The sequence below is a fragment of the Gallus gallus genome, chromosome 3 (genome assembly GCF_016699485.2).
Source record: "Gallus gallus isolate bGalGal1 chromosome 3, bGalGal1.mat.broiler.GRCg7b, whole genome shotgun sequence".
In the NCBI taxonomy this organism is placed as follows: Eukaryota; Metazoa; Chordata; class Aves; order Galliformes; family Phasianidae; genus Gallus; species Gallus gallus.
Window position 1 is genome coordinate 82,963,244 of NC_052534.1, and position 20,153 is coordinate 82,983,396.

The 20,153-nt window shown below is 35.3% G+C and overlaps 1 protein-coding gene across 9 annotated transcripts in view; it reads right to left on the reverse strand.

Annotated features, from left to right (window-relative positions):
- ADGRB3 (adhesion G protein-coupled receptor B3) overlaps positions 1-20,153 on the reverse strand; it is a 451,226-nt gene that overhangs the window by 19,033 nt on the left and 412,040 nt on the right. For 7 of the 9 annotated variants that reach the window (XM_015284810.4, XM_015284808.4, XM_419892.8 and 4 more), the window contains 6 exons: positions 18,407-18,492; positions 14,583-14,681; positions 14,069-14,240; positions 9,647-9,742; positions 8,232-8,271; positions 5,068-5,711 (listed from right to left, as the gene is read on the reverse strand). In XM_015284810.4, the coding sequence (XP_015140296.1) occupies positions 5,068-5,711; positions 8,232-8,271; positions 9,647-9,742; positions 14,069-14,240; positions 14,583-14,681; positions 18,407-18,492 (1,137 nt within the window). The remainder of the gene's footprint in view (positions 1-5,067; positions 5,712-8,231; positions 8,272-9,646; positions 9,743-14,068; positions 14,241-14,582; positions 14,682-18,406; positions 18,493-20,153) is intronic. The other 2 variants (XM_040697811.2, XM_015284809.4) reach the window with 1 other exon arrangement.

A 20,153-nucleotide genomic window follows, 5' to 3' on the forward strand; every position in this document is an offset into this window, starting at 1 on the left:
AGACGACTTTCTTTGAGCGTATTAAGAGCTCTCATGAGTGAGTGAAGAAGAGTTAATTTAATCACACTTCCTGTTCAGGGGACTGATGTCTTTCCCCACATAAAGATCTCCTAGCAGAAACCGAGACAGAAAAACTAACAAGGAAAACATGAAATTGGGAAGAAAAATCCACTCACAACACTTTGGGAAGCTGTTTCCTTTCTGCTCTTATAAAGCTGATGCTCTTTTTTCCATTTAATAAATGTTTCTATAATCTCTATCTTCACACACCCTTCTTCTGATAATAGTTCTTTGTCTTCTTTCAGCAATTTTCCATTTGATCATGAAGTGACTCTACACTAACTTTCCTTAGAAATAACCCTTAATTTCTGTCCCACAAGTCTACCAATACAAGTCTCACGTAGTCAGGCAGCAGGTGACCTAATTCCTCTTGCATTTTTTTTTTCCATAATAGGAAAAGAACTATTTTTCCTGGATGTATGTTGCACAGATCAACTTCTTCCTCGGGATTTAAACCTCCTATCCTTTTCTTGCACTCCAGTGGCTGAGATTGTACAACTTCATTTCATTTTAATGAGTACAGCACTGAGTGTACCATTTCAAAACAAAAAGCATGCCAAAAGAGTGCATTGAGAGTGCTTTCTTCATTAAAATGAAAACACTTTGAACTGAAGGAGCACACTACAAGCCACTTTGATGCCAAGGTAGCAAAGCCAATTTTAATCCATGCGTATAAGGGATGTGTAGGAGATTAACCAGATGTTCAATTACTCCTGCTCAGAAAATCAGTGATGTACCAATATGCCTGCCTGTGCCTGTAATTGCATGAGTACTGTTGGGTACATACCAAATAAAATTAAAAAAAACACTGACTTGCTCACTAGGAATCTGCAGATCCTTAAATTTATATTTACCTGGGCAATGTATTTATGCAAATGCTATGGCATTCTCCAACAATCTTTTGAAAGTTGAAAATTTTCCATATATAATATAACATGTAATTGTTCCTAATTGAGCATTTTCTTTTGAAAAACAGCATGTAGATATAAAAACTAGGAGAAAGTTTGTAACATACTGTAGGATTAATGTGACTAAATTTAGAACATAACCTTTATGATGTTCATGTCTGACCCACTAATTCTGTCCTCCTCTGTGGCATCTGTAGAGAGAAAGCTGCACTGAGGGCACGTGATTTACTTCATCCTGGAACAGATGTCTAAAAGTGGCCTAGAAGTGTCTGTTTCTCTCTGCTGACACTAAAGAGAAGCCTGATGTGGAAAGCTCCATTCCAGATCAGAAGGGACATGCCTACATTTAGATACTTAATAGTAGGCAAGATGGATCTGCCCTGCAGAGTTAAAAGTCAGAGCATAACATTGTTGTGCTAATACTGTAGGTCTGTTTCAAAACATCCATTTCCAATGATCATAATGAACATAAAGTCTAAATAAAAGAGAACAAATGCAGACTTTACATTTCAGCTTTTGCATTCAATAATTTTGATTTTGTGGTTGTTTGTCTCTATACAGTTTTAAATTTCTTGAATAAACACATATTATTCCAAGGGCGCATCATCTCTTGGAATATGTGAAATACAGAAAATGATTGGCTTTACAAACTTACAAGCATAAATGCAGTAAAAAAAGCCAAATAATAATAATAAAATCTAAACATTGCAAATGTATTGTTAGTTCATTGCAACACAATACTCTAGTGTTTCAGTACTAAAATGGACATGAAATTTAAAATAAATAGTCTGATTTTATGATTTGAAAATACTTAGGGCTTATGTTTTCCAAACTGTCCCCTAATTCTGCTGGTTTAGTTTTATGGCCATAAAGACTAGTACCTGCCACAAAGTGATGGGACTTTAACAGGCTGCATTTTACATGGTGTCCAGCTGCAAACAGTTATGCCTACAGTACTTCTGTGTCTTGAGGTGAATTCGTAATTACATTGCTGAAGTCAGACAATGGGCTGGCTCTTGGCTGAAAATGGGTCAAACAACATCTAAAGCCATTCTGGTAAGATGATAAATACTTTCTGTAACCGCTGCGTAAACTATTGTCGTTGTTATATTTTTATAACAATGTATATATTTTTATATTTACTGACTTTAAATTAAAAAGAAAAAAAATGAAGAAATATGTAACACAGGTCACAATTGCCTAAGGGCATTTTACTGACATATTAAATGGTAGTTGCTGCATATACCTACATGATAAAAAGAATAGTTGTATGGTAATTCCAGAGAAACCACCAGGAAATTCCTAATGATACATAGTGGAGGATCATGCAGAAAACACTAAGAGGTCTCTTTTTCTTTGGACGGGTATCCAGGTTCTTTTGGGTCAGCAAAGGTGGAACATCTCATACTGAATAGAAACGCATGTGCTCCTATGTTAGACTTTAAGTGGGATGGAAATATCATCTGACAGCAGAGGGAGGCTTCCTACTGCTTAGAAGCTTCTCCATTGTGGATGATCTCTTCCAACATTACCGGGGAAAATGTGGGCAAAATGATTATGCACGTCCTGCTGCAGGTTTTGTTTCTTCATAGTGCCTGACAAAGTCTAAAAAGATCTCAAACTTTTCTAAAATGATTTTGTACTCAAAAAATATTTGGAAAAATAAAACAAAAACCAAACAACCTCCATGCCCTCCCTTCTTTATTTTGTTTCTGATAGTAAAAGATAATCCACCTGGTCAGTACTAGACAATAGCCTTATGGCACTTTACCTCATACTCTTACCTCTTGCATACTGCATGCATGAAAACACAATCACTCTCTGTATCTGGCTGAATCTGCTTCTCTGGATCTGTTTGAGACTATGACTTTCTTCTATGTACTTTTTTTTTTTATGTTCCTATCCTCAGTTCATTGCAGCAAATCGTTATTAAATATAAAATACTGCTCTATAATCAAGAGGTATTTAGAAGACAAAGGCAAACACAAAAGCCAAAACAGTTCCTTTCCTTTTTGATCTGCCTGAATATTTGTTTTTACTTAACATGTACAAAGATGCTTGGTTCAGTCAGGTTTAATAACCTAAGCATTTACAGGTTTCTGGACTAAAATATAGCTTTCTAAATTTAATATGTTTACCAAGTTAGAAGAAACTACATATTTACTACTGTATTTTATGCTATTATACTATATTTTCTACTACATATTTTGTAGTTCCTTCTGAGTGTAAAATGATATACAGAATGGTGATTCAGATTTGCTATCTATGCCACATCTTAGAGGGAAGCTTAAAATATTATACAAATAGAGTCTAAAAGTTAACTCTAAAAGAGCTACATGTCTTTGGTTGCCTTTATCACCAATAGAAAGAAAGAAGCATCAGTAAAGAGCAATTTTGACCACAGGCGGAGGGGATAATACAGTGCCAGATATGTGTATCTTCTCAAGGAATAAGGATCCTTCCCCTGGCATCTCACCCATACATCTAATCTTAACCAGGTTGGTTTTGAGCTTCTATACCTGACTAAAGGTACTTGAAAGAGGATCTTTTAGATATGGAGAAGGGGATACTACTGGAAGATGGCTTTAGCTATTCTGTTTGTGTGTTGCATTAACTGCAGAACTCTTGTACACTATGCAAGATCTATTAACTAATATAGCTGAGCTGAGAGTAATAATATTAATTATGCAAACTTGCCTAGAAAGAGCTGTCTATACACTGAATGGGGAAGTACTGAAGTTATTTTTTAGAAATTCTTCCAAAAAATTGTCTCAGAACTATACAAACTTATTCACTTCAAAAGAGCACACAAAAAGTGGACACTATTTTCTTACTTGAAAAGCTTCATATTTCATTTTGTAATTATTTGTTTTCAGTTGTATTATGTCTTGCAAAAACTCATGATAGCACACTAACAATAAAAACGACGTGGGAAACATTTCACAGTCAATGCTTGCAAAGACATCTCTTGAAAAGAAACTAAGTTCTGATCTGCCCAAATTCTCCAGTTGATACGAACATTAAAATCCATTTTCAAAGAAATAACAACACGCAAATCCTATTCTATGAAGTACAGGGTACAGATTTATATCTAACAATTAAAAAATCAGGTAAAGTCTCTGCTTCCCTGCACAGATAGGTCCATATGTCATAAAATAATAGCTAATGGCTTAAAGTCTGCATATACAGTAGCTTTTTCCTTTTTTAATTCTGACAGTGAGTGAATACCACATTTCTCTCATTTGTCTTTGTCATACCCACCAAATGCTCTATTTCATAACATTTGAACTGCTGGTGAAACAGATTTGCAATTCTTAAAGGGGACCATGAGTGAAGTCAACTCCACCTCACTGATGGTTTTGCATAAGTAAAGACTCAATAGGAATTACAATATCTGACATTTAAGTCTTCGGTTACTTCTGTAACATTTAAGTTCTGCAGAAAGATGGTAGTAATGACTGCAACCTCTTTCAGTAAAGGCTTTTCAGTTTATTTTTACAATCTGACTGGCATCCAGGATACCTTGCAAGAAGTCTACCTCTACTTATTGCACATGGTATCTGTACTACTGCCTGCATGCACATGCAACCATGCAAACGTACATATAAGGTAAATCTCTAAATAGTGAGCTCATGGATTGAAGAATCCAATACTTACGCTAATGAAAGCAGAATCATACTTATCATATCTGAGTGAGATATGATTTTCATTGGTAGAATGGTAAATATTTTCAACTACATGTGCTCGCGGGTAGGGTCAGTGATTGTCATTTGTATATTCCAGGAGCCATATTCTCATAGCAACATAGTATTTTCCAGTGGTTTTCAGCTAGTAGGTTATGAAATCCTTAGCAGCTGTGTGGAATGCTAAATCTCCAGAATTGTACAGCTTCATACAGACTGGTTCTGAAACTTTAATCTTGTTTTCTAGGTATAAACACTCATGATAGCAAGAGAAATATGAACAGCAATGCGTGATCCCAAACAATAACTTAGTCTGAATTAAAACCTTAGCTTAGACCCCTTAGAAATAAGCCACAACATTTTGTCTTACCGTATGATTAGAACAACAGAGTATACAATTTGATTGTGTCACTGACCTCTAGAGAGCTCATTGATATCGTGGATCCAGTTTCACTTCTTGATAATCCTGCATTGTCATCCAGCTCTGAGGCAATGAAATTCTTTACTGCTGTGCGGGGCTCAAATGGCAAACTCTGCATATGTTCTTGGGTGGGAAGATGCTGGTCTAAATTGATATTAAATTGGTCCATTACGGAGGGATTCATATTGAATTCTGGATTAACTTTGTAGTGCAACAGCCTTTCATGAGGCAATGTATCCATGCCTATACTGATTTTGCTCTCATCTTTCAGTGATGGCTGGGTATTGACTGAGCTTCTGGGCATGACTATGTAGTCGCTTTCTATCATCCGTTCCTGAGGATGGACTATGTCCATATCTGCACCTCTCAAATTATCATCAGTGCATAAATACACAGTCCTCCGCAACTCACTGTTGTCTTTTTTCAAGCACTGATTAGCCAGTTCACTCATACTCATAGGCATGTGAAGACCTGTTGGTTGCTGGATGATGACTTTGGAGATGATGTTTCCAGGCAAGGTAGAATAGCTCATTCCTTCTGGGTTTGGTCCCTTTTCTTCTTCTTCATCATTTAGTGAAATTCTAGAAAGAGTTCCTGTTATAGTGGCTGCTCTGCAAGGTCCGATGTCTTTATGCAGAACTGTGGGTCAGAGAACAGACTTCTTACAACATGAAACCATGTTTATCAAACACTACTTTTGCTTGTGGCATTATGTAATATCCTTTACCATCGCATCTTCTTAAATACTTTTTTGTGTTTTATAAATTTTATTCTATAAAAACAGGCTTAGAAAGGGTTTTTATAAACTGATGTATACTCTGAGCCTCAACCATTTAAATAAAAGAAAACCAGTCCTTTGTTTCTTCCTGCTTCCTTGAGTATATCTTAGTTGACCTGCAGCTTAAGCAAGTCTTCCATGTGGAACTCAATTACGGATTTTCAAAAAAAATACACTACGACTTCTGTATTGCCATTATTAACTCTACATAACCTCTTGGAAAATGTCAAACAGACTGTAAGGCAGAATAACTTTGTCAATATGTCATAACGATCTATTGTAAGATTACAACTATGGACATGTATTCCTGAGCTCCTAAATGTTCTTTTTCACTGATTTTTTTTTCTAATGCTTTTCTGTGTTTAATGATTTTAAAAATAAAAGTGGGAAAAAAATTAACCTCATTAGGAAGGAATTGCATTGGTATCAGAAAGACATAATTTGCCACATCTGAAAAGGTTACAAATAGAATTATAGAGTCATAGAATCATGGAATGGTTTGGGTTGGAAGGGACCTTGAAGATCATCTAGTTCCAACCCGCCTGCTATAGGCAGGGATACCACCCACTAGACCAGGTTGCTCAAAGCCCCATCCAGCCTGGCCTTGAATGCTTCCAGGGAGGCAACATCCACAGCCTTGCTGGGCAACCTGTGCCAGTGTCTCAACATCCTCACAGTAAAGAATTTCCTCCTAAATAAACATATATTATAAAACATTCATAATCCACTTTTGATGTACTCCTTTATGGTAAAGGCTATAGCAACATCCAAACAGTTTTTTCTTAGAGTAAGCTTTACATCTGAATGTCATCATTTCCAGCCCAAAATACAAAAATTTTCAGTAGCAATAAATGATTCATTCAAAAGCAAAGTATTCATCACAATAATTTCTTTTACCACTAAATAAAAATTTACAGTTCAAGATTTGTAATGAAAGAAAAAGTTTAGGTAGTAAGAATGAAAAATTTTAGAAGTATCCAGTTACTGAGCCTGTTCCAATTGGGTGCAAGGATTTTCTTGTCCTGATTTAAAATAGCATTTTAACTCACATCAATACCAGCTTGTACAATAAAATCTGTCTCATGGGCTGAGACAGTAAGATGACTAGGAGTATCTCAGGTGTTACATTCACATCACTTTTGGTAGCCTAAGGGCTCTAATGACCCAGATCCTCCAGTGCTTATCAGTTCATTGCCATGTTCTGCAGCAAGCAGCTCATAAGGCAACCCACTCCTACCTCACACAAAACTGGTGCAGATTTTTCAATTATGTAAAGAACAAATTTGCCTGTAAACAACAGTGCACAAATATCTGATTCTGTGGCAACATACAACCCGCTCACCATGTCACCCCAATTCATTTTCTTCAGTGCAGCATGGCTGCCGCATTGTTTCAAGCCAGACATGTCAACCAGTGACCTATTAAGTTAATCTTTCATTAAAAGGAAGCAAAATTTTTTAACTAGTAAAACCTGATCATAAATTTATTCAAAATCTATTTCCCTAAGGCTGGCTGCACAGCAGAGCTATGGTGGAAAAAGGTAAGAAGTGGGAGCAATGTAGATTAAAGCTGGATTTTTCTCTGCATTGGATGGTAACAGACATGCATTTGTTACAATGGATTATCCAGTCCCTTCAAGATACATGTGCATATTAAAACTAATGTATACAGAGAACTATTATTGTATTGCAATAAAGAGAGCTGGCAGTTTTTTAAAGGTGTGTGAATGGAAACTCAAACTCTACCTTAATGAGATCAACCCTCTTGCCATGCCATACAGACAGCAAAGACAGACTTTACATGGGTGACTCAGGACAGCTAAGCCTTGCATCTCCTGCCCTGACTCACTCTGAACAGAAGTCAAACTTACCTCCCTAGGAAAAACTCTCCTTTGGGATAATCTCCAAGAATTAAAAATTTCTATAGGGTTTGGAGGATTGTTTTGCATTGTGTTTTACTTAAGCAAGGTTGGAAAAAGGAAATAATAGAAAAGAAATTCCTTGAAATGTATTATTTTTGGTATGTAGAGACAGGCAAAGTTGACAACTTGAAAAACACACTACTGAAATGTCTTTAAAATAAAGTAGACTCATATTTCATTTTCCTGACACTCTGTTACTTAAACTACTGTTGGATTCACTTAGAGCCCTAGAAAACAGCCTTTGTAAAACTAACACCTACCCATGCATCCTTCATATACAGAGGTTATATATTCATAACTTATACATAGGTTATATATTCATACAGTGGCATCAATTCTTTTTATTCACATTTATGAATCTATGTTGTAAACAGTTAATATATAGTATTTTATATCTACTTCAGAAGGAACTAGTAAAATACTTATTGTTGTTAGCTAAATACTCTCCCAGTATTCTTACCTGACCGACACGCAATGTCCACGTCCTTTTCAAAATCAGTCTGAAACAAGAAACAGTGAACAATAGTTATTAATTTAAAACAAAACCACAATGCCTTTTTGCCAACTAGCGCTTCCAAAATGTCCTACTTACAGAGTCATAGTCTCTTAAAAGTGGTTTCTTGTTGCTGAGAAGCTGAAGTATATTGTTTTACAACAGCAGAGCTTTACAAAGTTTCCTAAAGTATAACTGGGTGGTTTTCAAAGTATGCTTGCCTGACCAGAAAAAATAAAATAAAATAGGTGGAGGTAGAGTATATAGCTTTAATAAAACTATACAGTGTTTTTTTTTTTTTTTTTAAATAAATATGGAAGAGTAACTACATCTCTTGGAAGGATCACCCAAGAGATGGAAGCTTTTCATAGTTATGTTACAAACACAAAAACAGAAAAAAGTCTGCAATACAAATTACTGTGAATAACTGTAATCCAATTAGTCCACCCTGTCTGAAACTTCATTAATTTATTATGGAGTGTTTATTTGTTACACAGCCCATCCTGGCTACTAATGCAATAAAGTAAATTGTATTCCTTGAAAACAAATATAATTTATTTCAATGAGTAAAATCATATTGAAAGTAGTACAATCAGTAACAGTTGAAAATCTAAACACACTTTTTCCAGTTAAACAAAACTATTTATCTTGGTATAGATTTCAGGTACTTTTCAATTACTTTTTAAAATTTCCATGAAGATTTGTTAAATAATTAAAAAAAACCAACAACAAACCTTACCTCCTTCTTGCTTATGAAGTCCAAAGGAAAAATTCTTATTTAATTAATCATTTTTCAAGGGCAACTGAATGCATGTTTTAGGGCATGATCTTATCTCCATCCATTATAATCAATGACAGTCGTTGAAAATGAAAGGACATGTAGTATGATATGTAACATACTAACTAGCAATATCAGTAAATCCAAATTGTCATAATAATCCATTCACTATCTTGATAATCCAAGTCACTAGACAATTCCCCTTTAGGGATCTCTAGCACTTTCTCCATATTTGAATTAGTTTTAAGAACATTTTTCAAGAATTTGCGAAGGGAAGACTCCCAGATGCATCAGTGCTCTTTACACCAGTGGTAGAAAAAAATCATTGTATGTCATTTGCTTATTTTTTTCCTTCTCATATGTAAATATGTCATGATGAAAAGCGGTGGACGATACTAATGTATTGTGCTCAGCAGAATGATCGCACCAATAATTTAAAACTTGTTAAGAGGTTTAAGCAAGAAAATAATGAGCTAAACGGACTAATGCTTAAAAATGGTGTTAAAATTCCAGCTGTGCATACTTGTCATGTACAGTAATGCAAGTTCTTTTCTTTTGGCTAAGAACACTAATTTAGTAGTCAATGATAAAAATAAAAGCTAACCATGATTTGAGCGTGTCCATTAGGAAAAGAACTTGAAGAATCCGCATTGATTGGATCCTGGCAGTTTCTTAGTCGACATCTGAATGCATCTTGAACCTGTGAAAACAGTGACTTATACTGATTCCTGTGAAACATCATATACTCTGCACAAGCACATTTGAGTAAACATGTTTTCACAGAGAATACTTCTTTGTTTTGAGCAGAATGCATGTCTAAGGTAATATTACTGTGCAATACTTTTGTCAGAAATAAGCGGTTCAGCACAGAGACACATTTAAAAAAAAATACAGTTCCTGCTTTCTGGCAGTTGAAAGCAAATATATCTTGCCAAATTCTCACACATACCACAATAGAGACAGCAAGACAACTTTGGGAACAGAAAGGAATATTTTTATCAACAGTTTAAAAGTATATAGAGAATTGTTTTTTGAATGCAAACCCAATTTTGTTTCATTTCTTTATGTACCTCAGATGTATTCCAAGACAGTAATAAAATCTAAATATTAATACTTGAATTTTGATTTCATAAATGCAAGTATCCATGTTAGCAATCTGTTGGCAAGACATAACTTGGAAAACAGGAACTTCCTTGGGTGACTTCAAGTCAAGACAAACTAGTATCATTTACTCTTTGAATACAAAAATACTCCAAATGGAATGCCTAGAAAAATCTACCTTTTATTTATTAGCTGTAGAATTTGCTTGATGTCTAACTCAGAAAAATTAAATGATAGAAAATCAAATCCTACTCATGGACATTTTGTGAATAACTGAAGAGAATAATACAATAATTGTTGCAAATGAAAAGGCATCCCTTTTTAATACACTGCATTCTACTGCAAACTGTTTATAAGCTTTCATAAAAAGGAAAAAATGAATTAAAGAAAAAAGATTTATTTTTGTAATTAGGTAGCATTATTTGAAAGTATGTAACCCTTAAATGAGTAAGTGTGCTCTGCAGTAATTGGTGCAGGTGGAGAAAGACTAATATAGAGTAGAAAGAAGAATAAAGCAAAGTGAGAAGTTTCTGTTTGATTTCAAAACATAAAGACTTCCCACATGTGGTAATGTAGAGTGTGTTTGGCCCGTATTGTGATTCAGATTCTGATTTTAGGCACTATACCTACTGTGGTTTTGCATATATTTGACATTAATTCAATTTGTCATCTTGCAATTGTTGCAAATTTAATCCAAGTCTTCTCTCACTTTATCAATGCTGAAGTCAAGTCACACTCCAGAATTCATGCTCTTGGATAAGCACTGGCACAGTGGTTGGATAAAAACCCCAAAATCTTATCTTCTAAAGCATGCTGAATCATATCTCAAATCTCATGATAATTGACTCCAAAGAATTGTTGCTTCAAAACATACTATGTGACCTCTCAGCTTATGCAGTGATCCCCTTTGTTTTTGGGACTGATGATGGGACCTGTGTTCATGTAGCTTCCCTGGTTCAGATAGCTCCAGAGTTCACAAAAATCTCCTGCCCTATTTTCCCTACTTTCTAGTGGTGAATCCTGACACTAGGATTCTCCTATATGTGCATGTTTCTTATGGTATTTCTGAAGGGCAAGCAGCATATGATTTGAACATGTCAACAGAGTATCAAATATCACTTCATTCATGATATTGACATGTGTGCAACTTCCACGTGGCCTCACACAAGTCAGAAACAGAAAGTTGAGTTGCCTAAATACTGGCTTGTTCTGAATGGCTTGTTGAAATTTGTTGCTAGAATTGGTTAAGATTGTGCTGTCTTCACTTCTTACTTTGAAGCATAATCTTGTTTCCCCATGCCTTCTAACATCAAGTTACAAGATTTTCTTAGAGCGAGGCAGAGCAGGAGAGACAGATGTGATGAACGTGCAGATACCATGGAAGTAGTTTCCTTAGCAACAGTAACCCTAAGCTTTCATAACTTACTCTCTTTCTACTCATGTAGCTTTGTTTTTTTTATTTTTTTCATCAATACGGAAATACAGGCTTTAGATGTCAAGTATGCATTTAATCTAAATGTGCTGCAGTCAGCAAGGCACAGCTAAAGGAGAAAACATATGTGGGTTATTCCCATCACCAGAAGGAACAGGAGTTACACAGTATGATTGAAATTAGCCTTAGACATTCTCATGCTCAAGTAGGTCAGACAAAATGTTTTGCTTTGATGGAGAAGAAGCTTCAGCACTCCTCTCTCCTGTTAATCTCTGTTCTGTGACATACACCTCATCCTCATTCAATGCTCAATTAGATATTCAAACAGCAAGAAGAGAATAAAATAATAAAAAGTAAATTAAAAAATATTAGGCTCTCTGGGCTATGAAGGAGACTTAAAGCAATAATACCTGAGTCTTTGCATTTTTCTTTCCTACTTTCCAACTGATTTATAAGAGGCCTTGTGCTTAATAAGTATAACATTTATCTTAGAAGTTACAGAAACTAAGTATAGAAAGATATAATGTATTTCCAAAAGATCTTGAATTGATGTAAGGCAGAAATGGATACAGCGTATCATGCAGTTCTCCTCTAGTTGTAGGTCTTAGTCAACCCCCCTGGCTCCTCAATGCAGCCCTTGTCAAGTAAGATCATTGATATAGTATACTACTGAAAATAAAAAATCTTTATATAATTTATGTTTATATCTATATGACTAAAGGGAAATAAGAGGGTTTTATCTATATAGCCTTAAAAGTCTTTGTCTTTTTGTAATACAACAATAGGGCATAGTAAAACAGGGCTGTCTTCTTCTTTGTTTGAATTTTATGGTGATTTATTCTGCTTCACATTTTTTTTCCTGACAGTCAGAATTACTGTTTTGCCTGTGCTGGTATGCTATAAATATTAGATCAATCCTATAGGCTATAACTGAGATAGCTTTGTAGCTGTCATCAAGAATGACAAATATGTTGGCAGAGTTTCTCTGACATGCACTGGCAGAGCAAAAATCTTTTGCAGACAACAGAAGGTAACAGACTACTCTTTCATCTGGGGAGATACCCTGTGAAGTGCAAAGACTGCATTGCACACTGTGCATGATGTCCTATCTTGGCTTCCACAAGGACTCAACAAAGGATCTCTAGAACTAGACTAGAAAGTAAGGGTTGCTAGAGTCAGAAGGAAACACAAATTAGTTATGTCTCCTTCTGTGTAGGAACTTCTTGAAACTAAAAAATGCGTCTTTGTTGTTGCAAAGTGATCCAAACAAGTGCAGACCATACATATCTTCATAAAAAAAAAGCTTCAATTGCAGTAAATCTTACTTTTTTCCTCTTCTTGAAGAACTGTTTAATTATTTTCTTTTTACATATGATAAATTAACTTTAATTAGTTACTGAGATATTTTGCCTAATCTACACTTTAAACCTAGAGGACCGGAGAAGATGTAATGTGCTATGTGAAATACAGTTTAAACAGCAGTACATCTAGGTTTCTTTGTCTTCCACTACTATCAACATTTTGATTTCAGCTAATCTATTTTCAAATGTCGCTATATCTTTGCTTCTGACTAACTTTTCATGATTGAAAAGAAGACTCCATCTTCATTTTGATAAGAGGCAATCATATCAAACATAGGGGTTTTTAGAGCATCATATTCCTCACATAGGAATGGAAAATGCTGTAGAAAATAGTGTCTAAGTGGACATGAGCTCTGTAAAAAGATATGCTGGTGGAACAGGGCTACTGCTCTCCAGTGCAGCTCCATTCAACAGATTTTTGACAGATGCTCCCACTTCCACAGATCTGGAAAACTTCTTTCAGTAAAAGTGTTGGGCTGGTTAGTAGTTTAGATTGTTAATGAAGCTGTCACCAGAGTCAGCTTAAAGAGAACTTACACAGTTGCTCTGACGTTAGATTTTAGCTGCATAGGGCAGGCTAGGGATACTAACTTTTCCTTGCTCTTCCCTAAATGTTTTCTCTCTTTGACTTCATTTGAATACATTATCACCAGAACGTGTAGAAGATGAAGGGATAGCTCTCTTCACCAACCTGTCATCTCCATAACTCCTCTTTCAGGGACAGTATGTGCAGAAATAATTTTGTATTTGAATTGGTTAACACCAATTCAGATTGTAAAAATTGTAAAAATCTATAGCTTTTGTTCTTCAATAAAAGGACATTCCTGTTAGCATTTCCCTATATTCATGATATTGGAAAAGCCTAACATTTGGAATTAAACTGAATTTTGGATTGACTGAAAGTCACTTTTAATCAAGTGGGTATATTTTTGTACTGAACCTGACAGACTGTTTTTGGAATTAACTGATCCTTCCCACTCTCTCTTTCACTTGTTCCTCTTCACTTCATCCTAAAATGCTTTACTCTTTCTATGAAATAGATTTCTGCTGAGGAAGCTCAACATAACATAAAGAACAGTTCAGAGATAAACAGGAACACAGCCCATTAGAAAACGGGAAAGCCATTCCTCACCTCCCTTCGGAGAATACAATGGACCATGACAATAACAAAGCCTTGTAATGAATCAAATACTGCAAAAAGTATCTGAAATAATATTGATCTTTTGTCTGTCATAGCCAGAACTGCAGACATCCAAGTCAAGGCCAGAAGTGGCAACACCACACAGGAGCTCCAGAGGGATGCCCTATTGCAAGAAAGAGAAAAGCAGCACTGTAAAATTATTAAAATAGAAAATGGAAAAAATGAATGCTCACTTTTAAATAAAACATACTTAAGGATGGCACTATATCAAATTAACTTGAAAATCACAGACAAGTATGTAATAGTGTTGGTACTTTATGTTCTAAAGAACATCCTGTATTCAGTTAATAAACACAGTTGCAATTTTTTTGTTGTTGTTAAAAAGTATTTAAATGTGCTCAGCACTCTATACAGTGTTAGCAAACACAGTTGTCATCATCAAACTATTGTCTCACATGCACTGTATAAAATTTGTAACAAGAAGATGTAAATGATCAGGACTAACATGGCATTACTGGCGGTGGTGGCTGACAAAGCTGTTGTTGAAACTACTCCACACTTGGCACATTTGAGCGTCAAACCGCTATGAGGCTCACTCATCTGACTGCAAACAAACAGAACACCCACAAAAAGAACAAAATATTGAATTGTCACCAAAAAACGTTGCTACTGAAATTTAGCTTTTAAATATGACGTCATGCAGAAAAATAAGTAGACTTATTCAGGATGAATGCTCTATGTTGTTGCAGAACTGTATGCCGTACTTTACATTATTATTAGCTTTAAATATTAATGCTATGGGGCTTCACTTCATGCAGACTCAATTTCTTCCATTTAATCTAAAAAGGGCCCCAAATATCTTGTGATCAAAACTGCTCAGTACAATGAAGTAAACATAAGCACGTGGTAGGATTGACATACAAAGTGAAATCCCTCTATTCAGACCTGTTACAACTGTTGTACTTGAGAAAGAGTATAAGACTCAAATAAGAGGAGTATGAAGTATACACCACTACAGAGCATTAACAGGGAAAGAAACCCACAATATTTATTCAAGCATCAACATGGGCATACTGTTTAGTTAGATTTGAATGACCCACTAACATCTGGAGTTATTTTATTCATGCTGAATGATGGTCTGAATACAGGGCTTGAAATGTATGGATCTGATGAAATATATATCAGTTGGTACTGAAAAAAGGGTGAGCTGTTTTGTATTTTAATAAAACACAGTACACAAGCATTAAGCTCAAAGTGTTTTGTACAGATAATTGTACCTCAGCACCTGTCAGAAGAGTTAAAGGACAAAACCTGGAATTTAATATTTCTTCTAATTACAGCACATGCACAACTTCCTGAGTTGACTAAATAAATACTTTTGCAATTCCTTTTTCTGCTGTCAGAACCAGAAATAACCATAGCTAAGACAAGACAGGAAAGATATTCCGAGCTGGAAAATGTGACCACATTGAAAAAAAAAGATAAGATTTCAGGTTCTTTCCCAATTATTTCAGCTAAATAAATGCCTTTTCATAGCCAAACTCAAGATTCTCATGACTTCAAACACTGATCTTCAGTAGCTTCAATTCTGATAAACCAAATTAAGATTTTCCATAAAAACAAACATGCAGAGTCATGACCATGTGTAAGTTAGGCAGATTGAAAACAACTCTGTCTCTACATTAATTTACACCAATTAAAAATCTGTGTTGATGAATGAGCTAGAAACATGCAATGGGTACGTTTAAACTAAGTTTTGGAAAGCACTCTCCATCTTTGTTACACAATACTTAATTGTTATTAGACTACCATCTCTTTAGAAATGATATATTTGTTTATGGATATGTTCTGGATCTTGTGAATAATAATAGAGCTTGATATTTATGTTAACACAGTATTTCTGTCTAGTTTTATACATATGCTTTATGACAGAAGAATGATTGAGATCTATCAAGACAACGTATTGTATTTTTCTTTCACTTGTTTATTCACCCCGTGCTTATTAAGGTAAGAAAATCATGTGGAGTCAGTATATACTGCCTGATTCACTGCTTCATATCCAACATAAGTTATTTCCACGGCTGAACATTTGACAAGCATTGAGTCCAACACATACCATAAAGAAAAATGTTGCCCTCCTGAACAAAAGATATTTGAAAAATGAGTAGCAAAGTCCTTTCTACCAGAGGCCAGGTGCTGCACAAGCTCCTACACCCCAAAGAATGACTCAAGACTTCATCTGCCAGCTAGTAGCAAGAAATGGTGCTATCAAACCACCATTTCATACTATCACAGAATCACAGAATTGAAGGTGTTGGAAGGGACCTCTACAGATTGAATAATTGAGTCCAAATCCCCTGCTAAAGCAAGTTCTCTACAGGAAGTCACACAGGTAGGCATCCAGATGGGTCTTGAATATCTCCAAAGAAAGAGACTTCACAAACTCTCTGGGCAGCCTGCTTCAGTGCTCTGTCACCTACACCAAAATGTTCTCCCACATATTTGTGTGGAAAATCCAGTGTTCCAGTAAAAACTGGAAGGCCATTACTCCTAGTCCTATCACTACACACTACTGAAAAAAGTCTGGCCTTGTGCAGTTGCCTCCCACACTTTAGGTATTTCTTAAGATTTATCAGATCCCCTCTCAGTCTTCTCCAGGCTCAACAGGTCTCTCAGCTTTTTCTCATACGAGAATTGTTCCAGGTCCTCATCATCTTTGTTGCCCTCTGCTGGAATCTTTCTGGGAGATCCCTGATTATTTCTTGATTAGTGCATCCTCATACTTAGAAAAGTTGAATTGTTTCTGACAGTGATTTCTAGTTCTTTATCCATTTACTTTAAAATAAAATACCTCTTCACTAGGTTGCTCACTGTTAGAAAACAAGTTACTTGTTTCACCAGGAAGTAGACTATAGGCAAATAGATTTATATAGCCTACAGTTGAGTAGCTGAAAAAAATAATTCAGTTAAATTTAAGTTTAGACAACTTCAGAAAATGTACAATGCAAAACCTGTGGCTGATCCAGGTCCTGAAATCATTGGAATTAGAGCAGATATGAATGTGATTTGCTGAATAATAAGTTAGTACTTCTGTTATAATACCCTAGCTTTCATTAAAATTATTATCACGGCAATGTAGACAAAAGTAAGGTTAAGAAGTTAATATTTTGTAATGAAACAGCATAGAATGAAAGCTTCTGGTCCATACTTATCAGAAAGACAGTGAAAGAACTTAAAACCAGAATGATTTAACTTAATTAATATTAAAAGTAAATCACACCAGCCAAACTCTTTATCATAAATCTGCTCATTCAACCAATCAATTGAAATTATTAGGAATGGTATTGTTATGGAATGGCAAAATAATTCAAAGTGAAACTTCAAAAAAGTTGCCAACATCCATAACACATAGTAAAATGAAGATACCATTGTTCATCATTGCTAGAAAGGCAGAAATTGATGCTGCTAACTACAAGCTTGTCTGAAAGAAAGTACCAGAATACAGAGCTGTAAAAATGATTATGCAAAGTTTTAATATAGTTTTATAAACATTAAGAAAGCAATGATGAAATTGTGAATTTTTATTTTTATTTATTTGTTTTTTGCAATAGGCTCTTCAAATCGTTGTCATTCACGGTTTTTTGATACTATCACATTTTTTCTCATCATAACTGAGGTAATTTGAATGTAAATGCAAATAGATAGTCAATAACCCAGAATTTGCATTTTTCTTTTTAAACCTGTTTTTTTTTTTTTTTTTTTCCAATTTTCAAATTCTGATGCATTTATTTGTGATATAGGTATTGACATGGATGTCAGAAAGTAGGTACATTCTTCACAGATTCAAGACTGGCAGAATAGCACTGACCTCAGTAAGAACTATGTTGCTGTAATGTGTATTTCACAAAAGTTTACACAAATGAGTAACATTTCCCACCACAGTAATTAAAGTTGGCAGCGAGACAAAAAAAATAATCAGTTCCTTCAGTAAATATTATTCATGAAACTATTTTCCTAACTGCAACAAGTTTCAGTGTATGACAGTCTTGTGAAATCTGCTCAGACTTGTTTTATCTTCATTCTTAATACTGCTGTACTTGTGTTTTATTACATTTAGTTTATTTAGTTGCATTCCTTCAAAATAATGCAACTGCAGCTTTTGAGATGAATGGAATCTGTTAGACACGCTACTGCACTGGCATAAATGCTCAAAGAACAATCAAATGCATTTTTGGGGAATATCTGTAATTGGAAATCATTGCTACAATTTGAATATGCTTTAAAGAACAACCCCACTATTGTTAAAATAACCTCACAATTGTTTCTTACCCCGCTCTGTGTTTGAGCTTTTTATCTAGGATCCCATCTCTGGAAACAAGTTTATTAAATACCAAAATGCCAATCACCATGTTGACCTGTCAAATAGAAAACAAACAAACAAAAAGCAACAAAACAGTTGATCTTTTTCTGAAAGAAAATAATTTATCCTGTTACATCAGTAAATGGCTCTTTCAAGCCTGGAATGTGCCCCTTGTTACACTTCTGAGTATGTCATCAGGAATGGTGTGACACCATCCCCAAATACACCAGAAGTGTATATTCTCAGGAGGGTCATACATAAACCTGCTGCAAGAGGCTTAGTTTTGAATCTTAAATTATATCTGGTACCAAGTTATATACACGTTTGCTGGCCAGAAACTCAAGTAATATAACTTTAGTACTTCCGAAATATAATTGCAATTATATTTTCTATTCCAGGAAAACCACACAGCATTGCATTTGAACTGACCAGGGCAGACCTGGTCAGTGCACACAAATGACAGTAGCCATCTTCCTTTTCAAGCACTTAATGTCCACATGGATGTCCTCACTTATGTGGAACCAGCCTGTGGTTTTCCATATCCTCCTGCATATCAGTCACTGTCTCTGTTATTCACCAAAATGCCAGTTACGAGCCTTGCAGCCTGATCCTTTTTTTTTTTTTGGGGGGGGGGGGGGGAGGAGAGAGAGGGGAGGGAAGGAGGTGTGTGTGGGGAGTATATGAATGCCTTAGGTAAATCTATTTATCTCCATTAAAGTACATGGTATTGTGCCCACATACATCACTTTAGGACTTAACCTAAAAAAATTCCAAATGCTTTGGCAGTCAGACTTTGGCACTCAATGAACATACTAATGACACTAAATGGACAACTTAATGACTGTTATTATCTATTTGTAATATTGAACAGAATTCAATGAAGCTATCCTGTATAGCCCCATGAAAAGGTAGTATCAAGTGTTCAGCGTATTAAAAAAATGATCTTTGTTTTTCTGATTATAGAAGTGTGATCCTTTTTTCCTCTCAAACAGATTTTCTAAGACCTCTGCCAAAATCCCTAATTGTTGCCACTCTGTCCTGCCAACTCTTTTTCAGTTTTTCTTATCATCACTTTATTTTCAGCATTTACATTTTCCAGCTGATGCCATACAATTCTTTTGCTTTGTACACTTAGGCTTAAGTGGCTGCATAGAACAGCTCCTTGCACAGCCATGAGCTAATGGCAGGGCAAACTGTGACTGTGAACTTCAAACATCTCTGAACAAAGCTTGCCAGTTGCAAAGAGAACATACAGTTCCATGTGAAAATTATGCCTGGCTTTTTGTAAACATCCTTGGTTCCTCTATCGTGGGGGACTGTGAGTTGTACAAAAGGATCCTGGCTTGACTCCAGACAACGATGAGACAAACTCTACAGAAATAGTAAACATCCATTTCAGGATAATCTTTGTGGCTAAATGGCTTTATCTTTGATGATTACTAAGACTGATTCCCTTTTGAAAGTGAAAATCAGAGATAACTGGTGTTGATTGAGTTATCCTAGTATAAAACTGTTGCAAGGAAAAGAAGAATTAGATACAAAATCTGTAATCTCCTTCCCAGAAAAATGTGAAATAAATTATTGAACAAAATCTATACAGATTGCAGACCAGACAACTGATACCCAGTGCCACACGTAGGGTGCAATTCTTCTTACACTAAATTCAATACTTGAAATACTTCCGATGATTTGAGCCTTAAAAATCCATATTTTTCT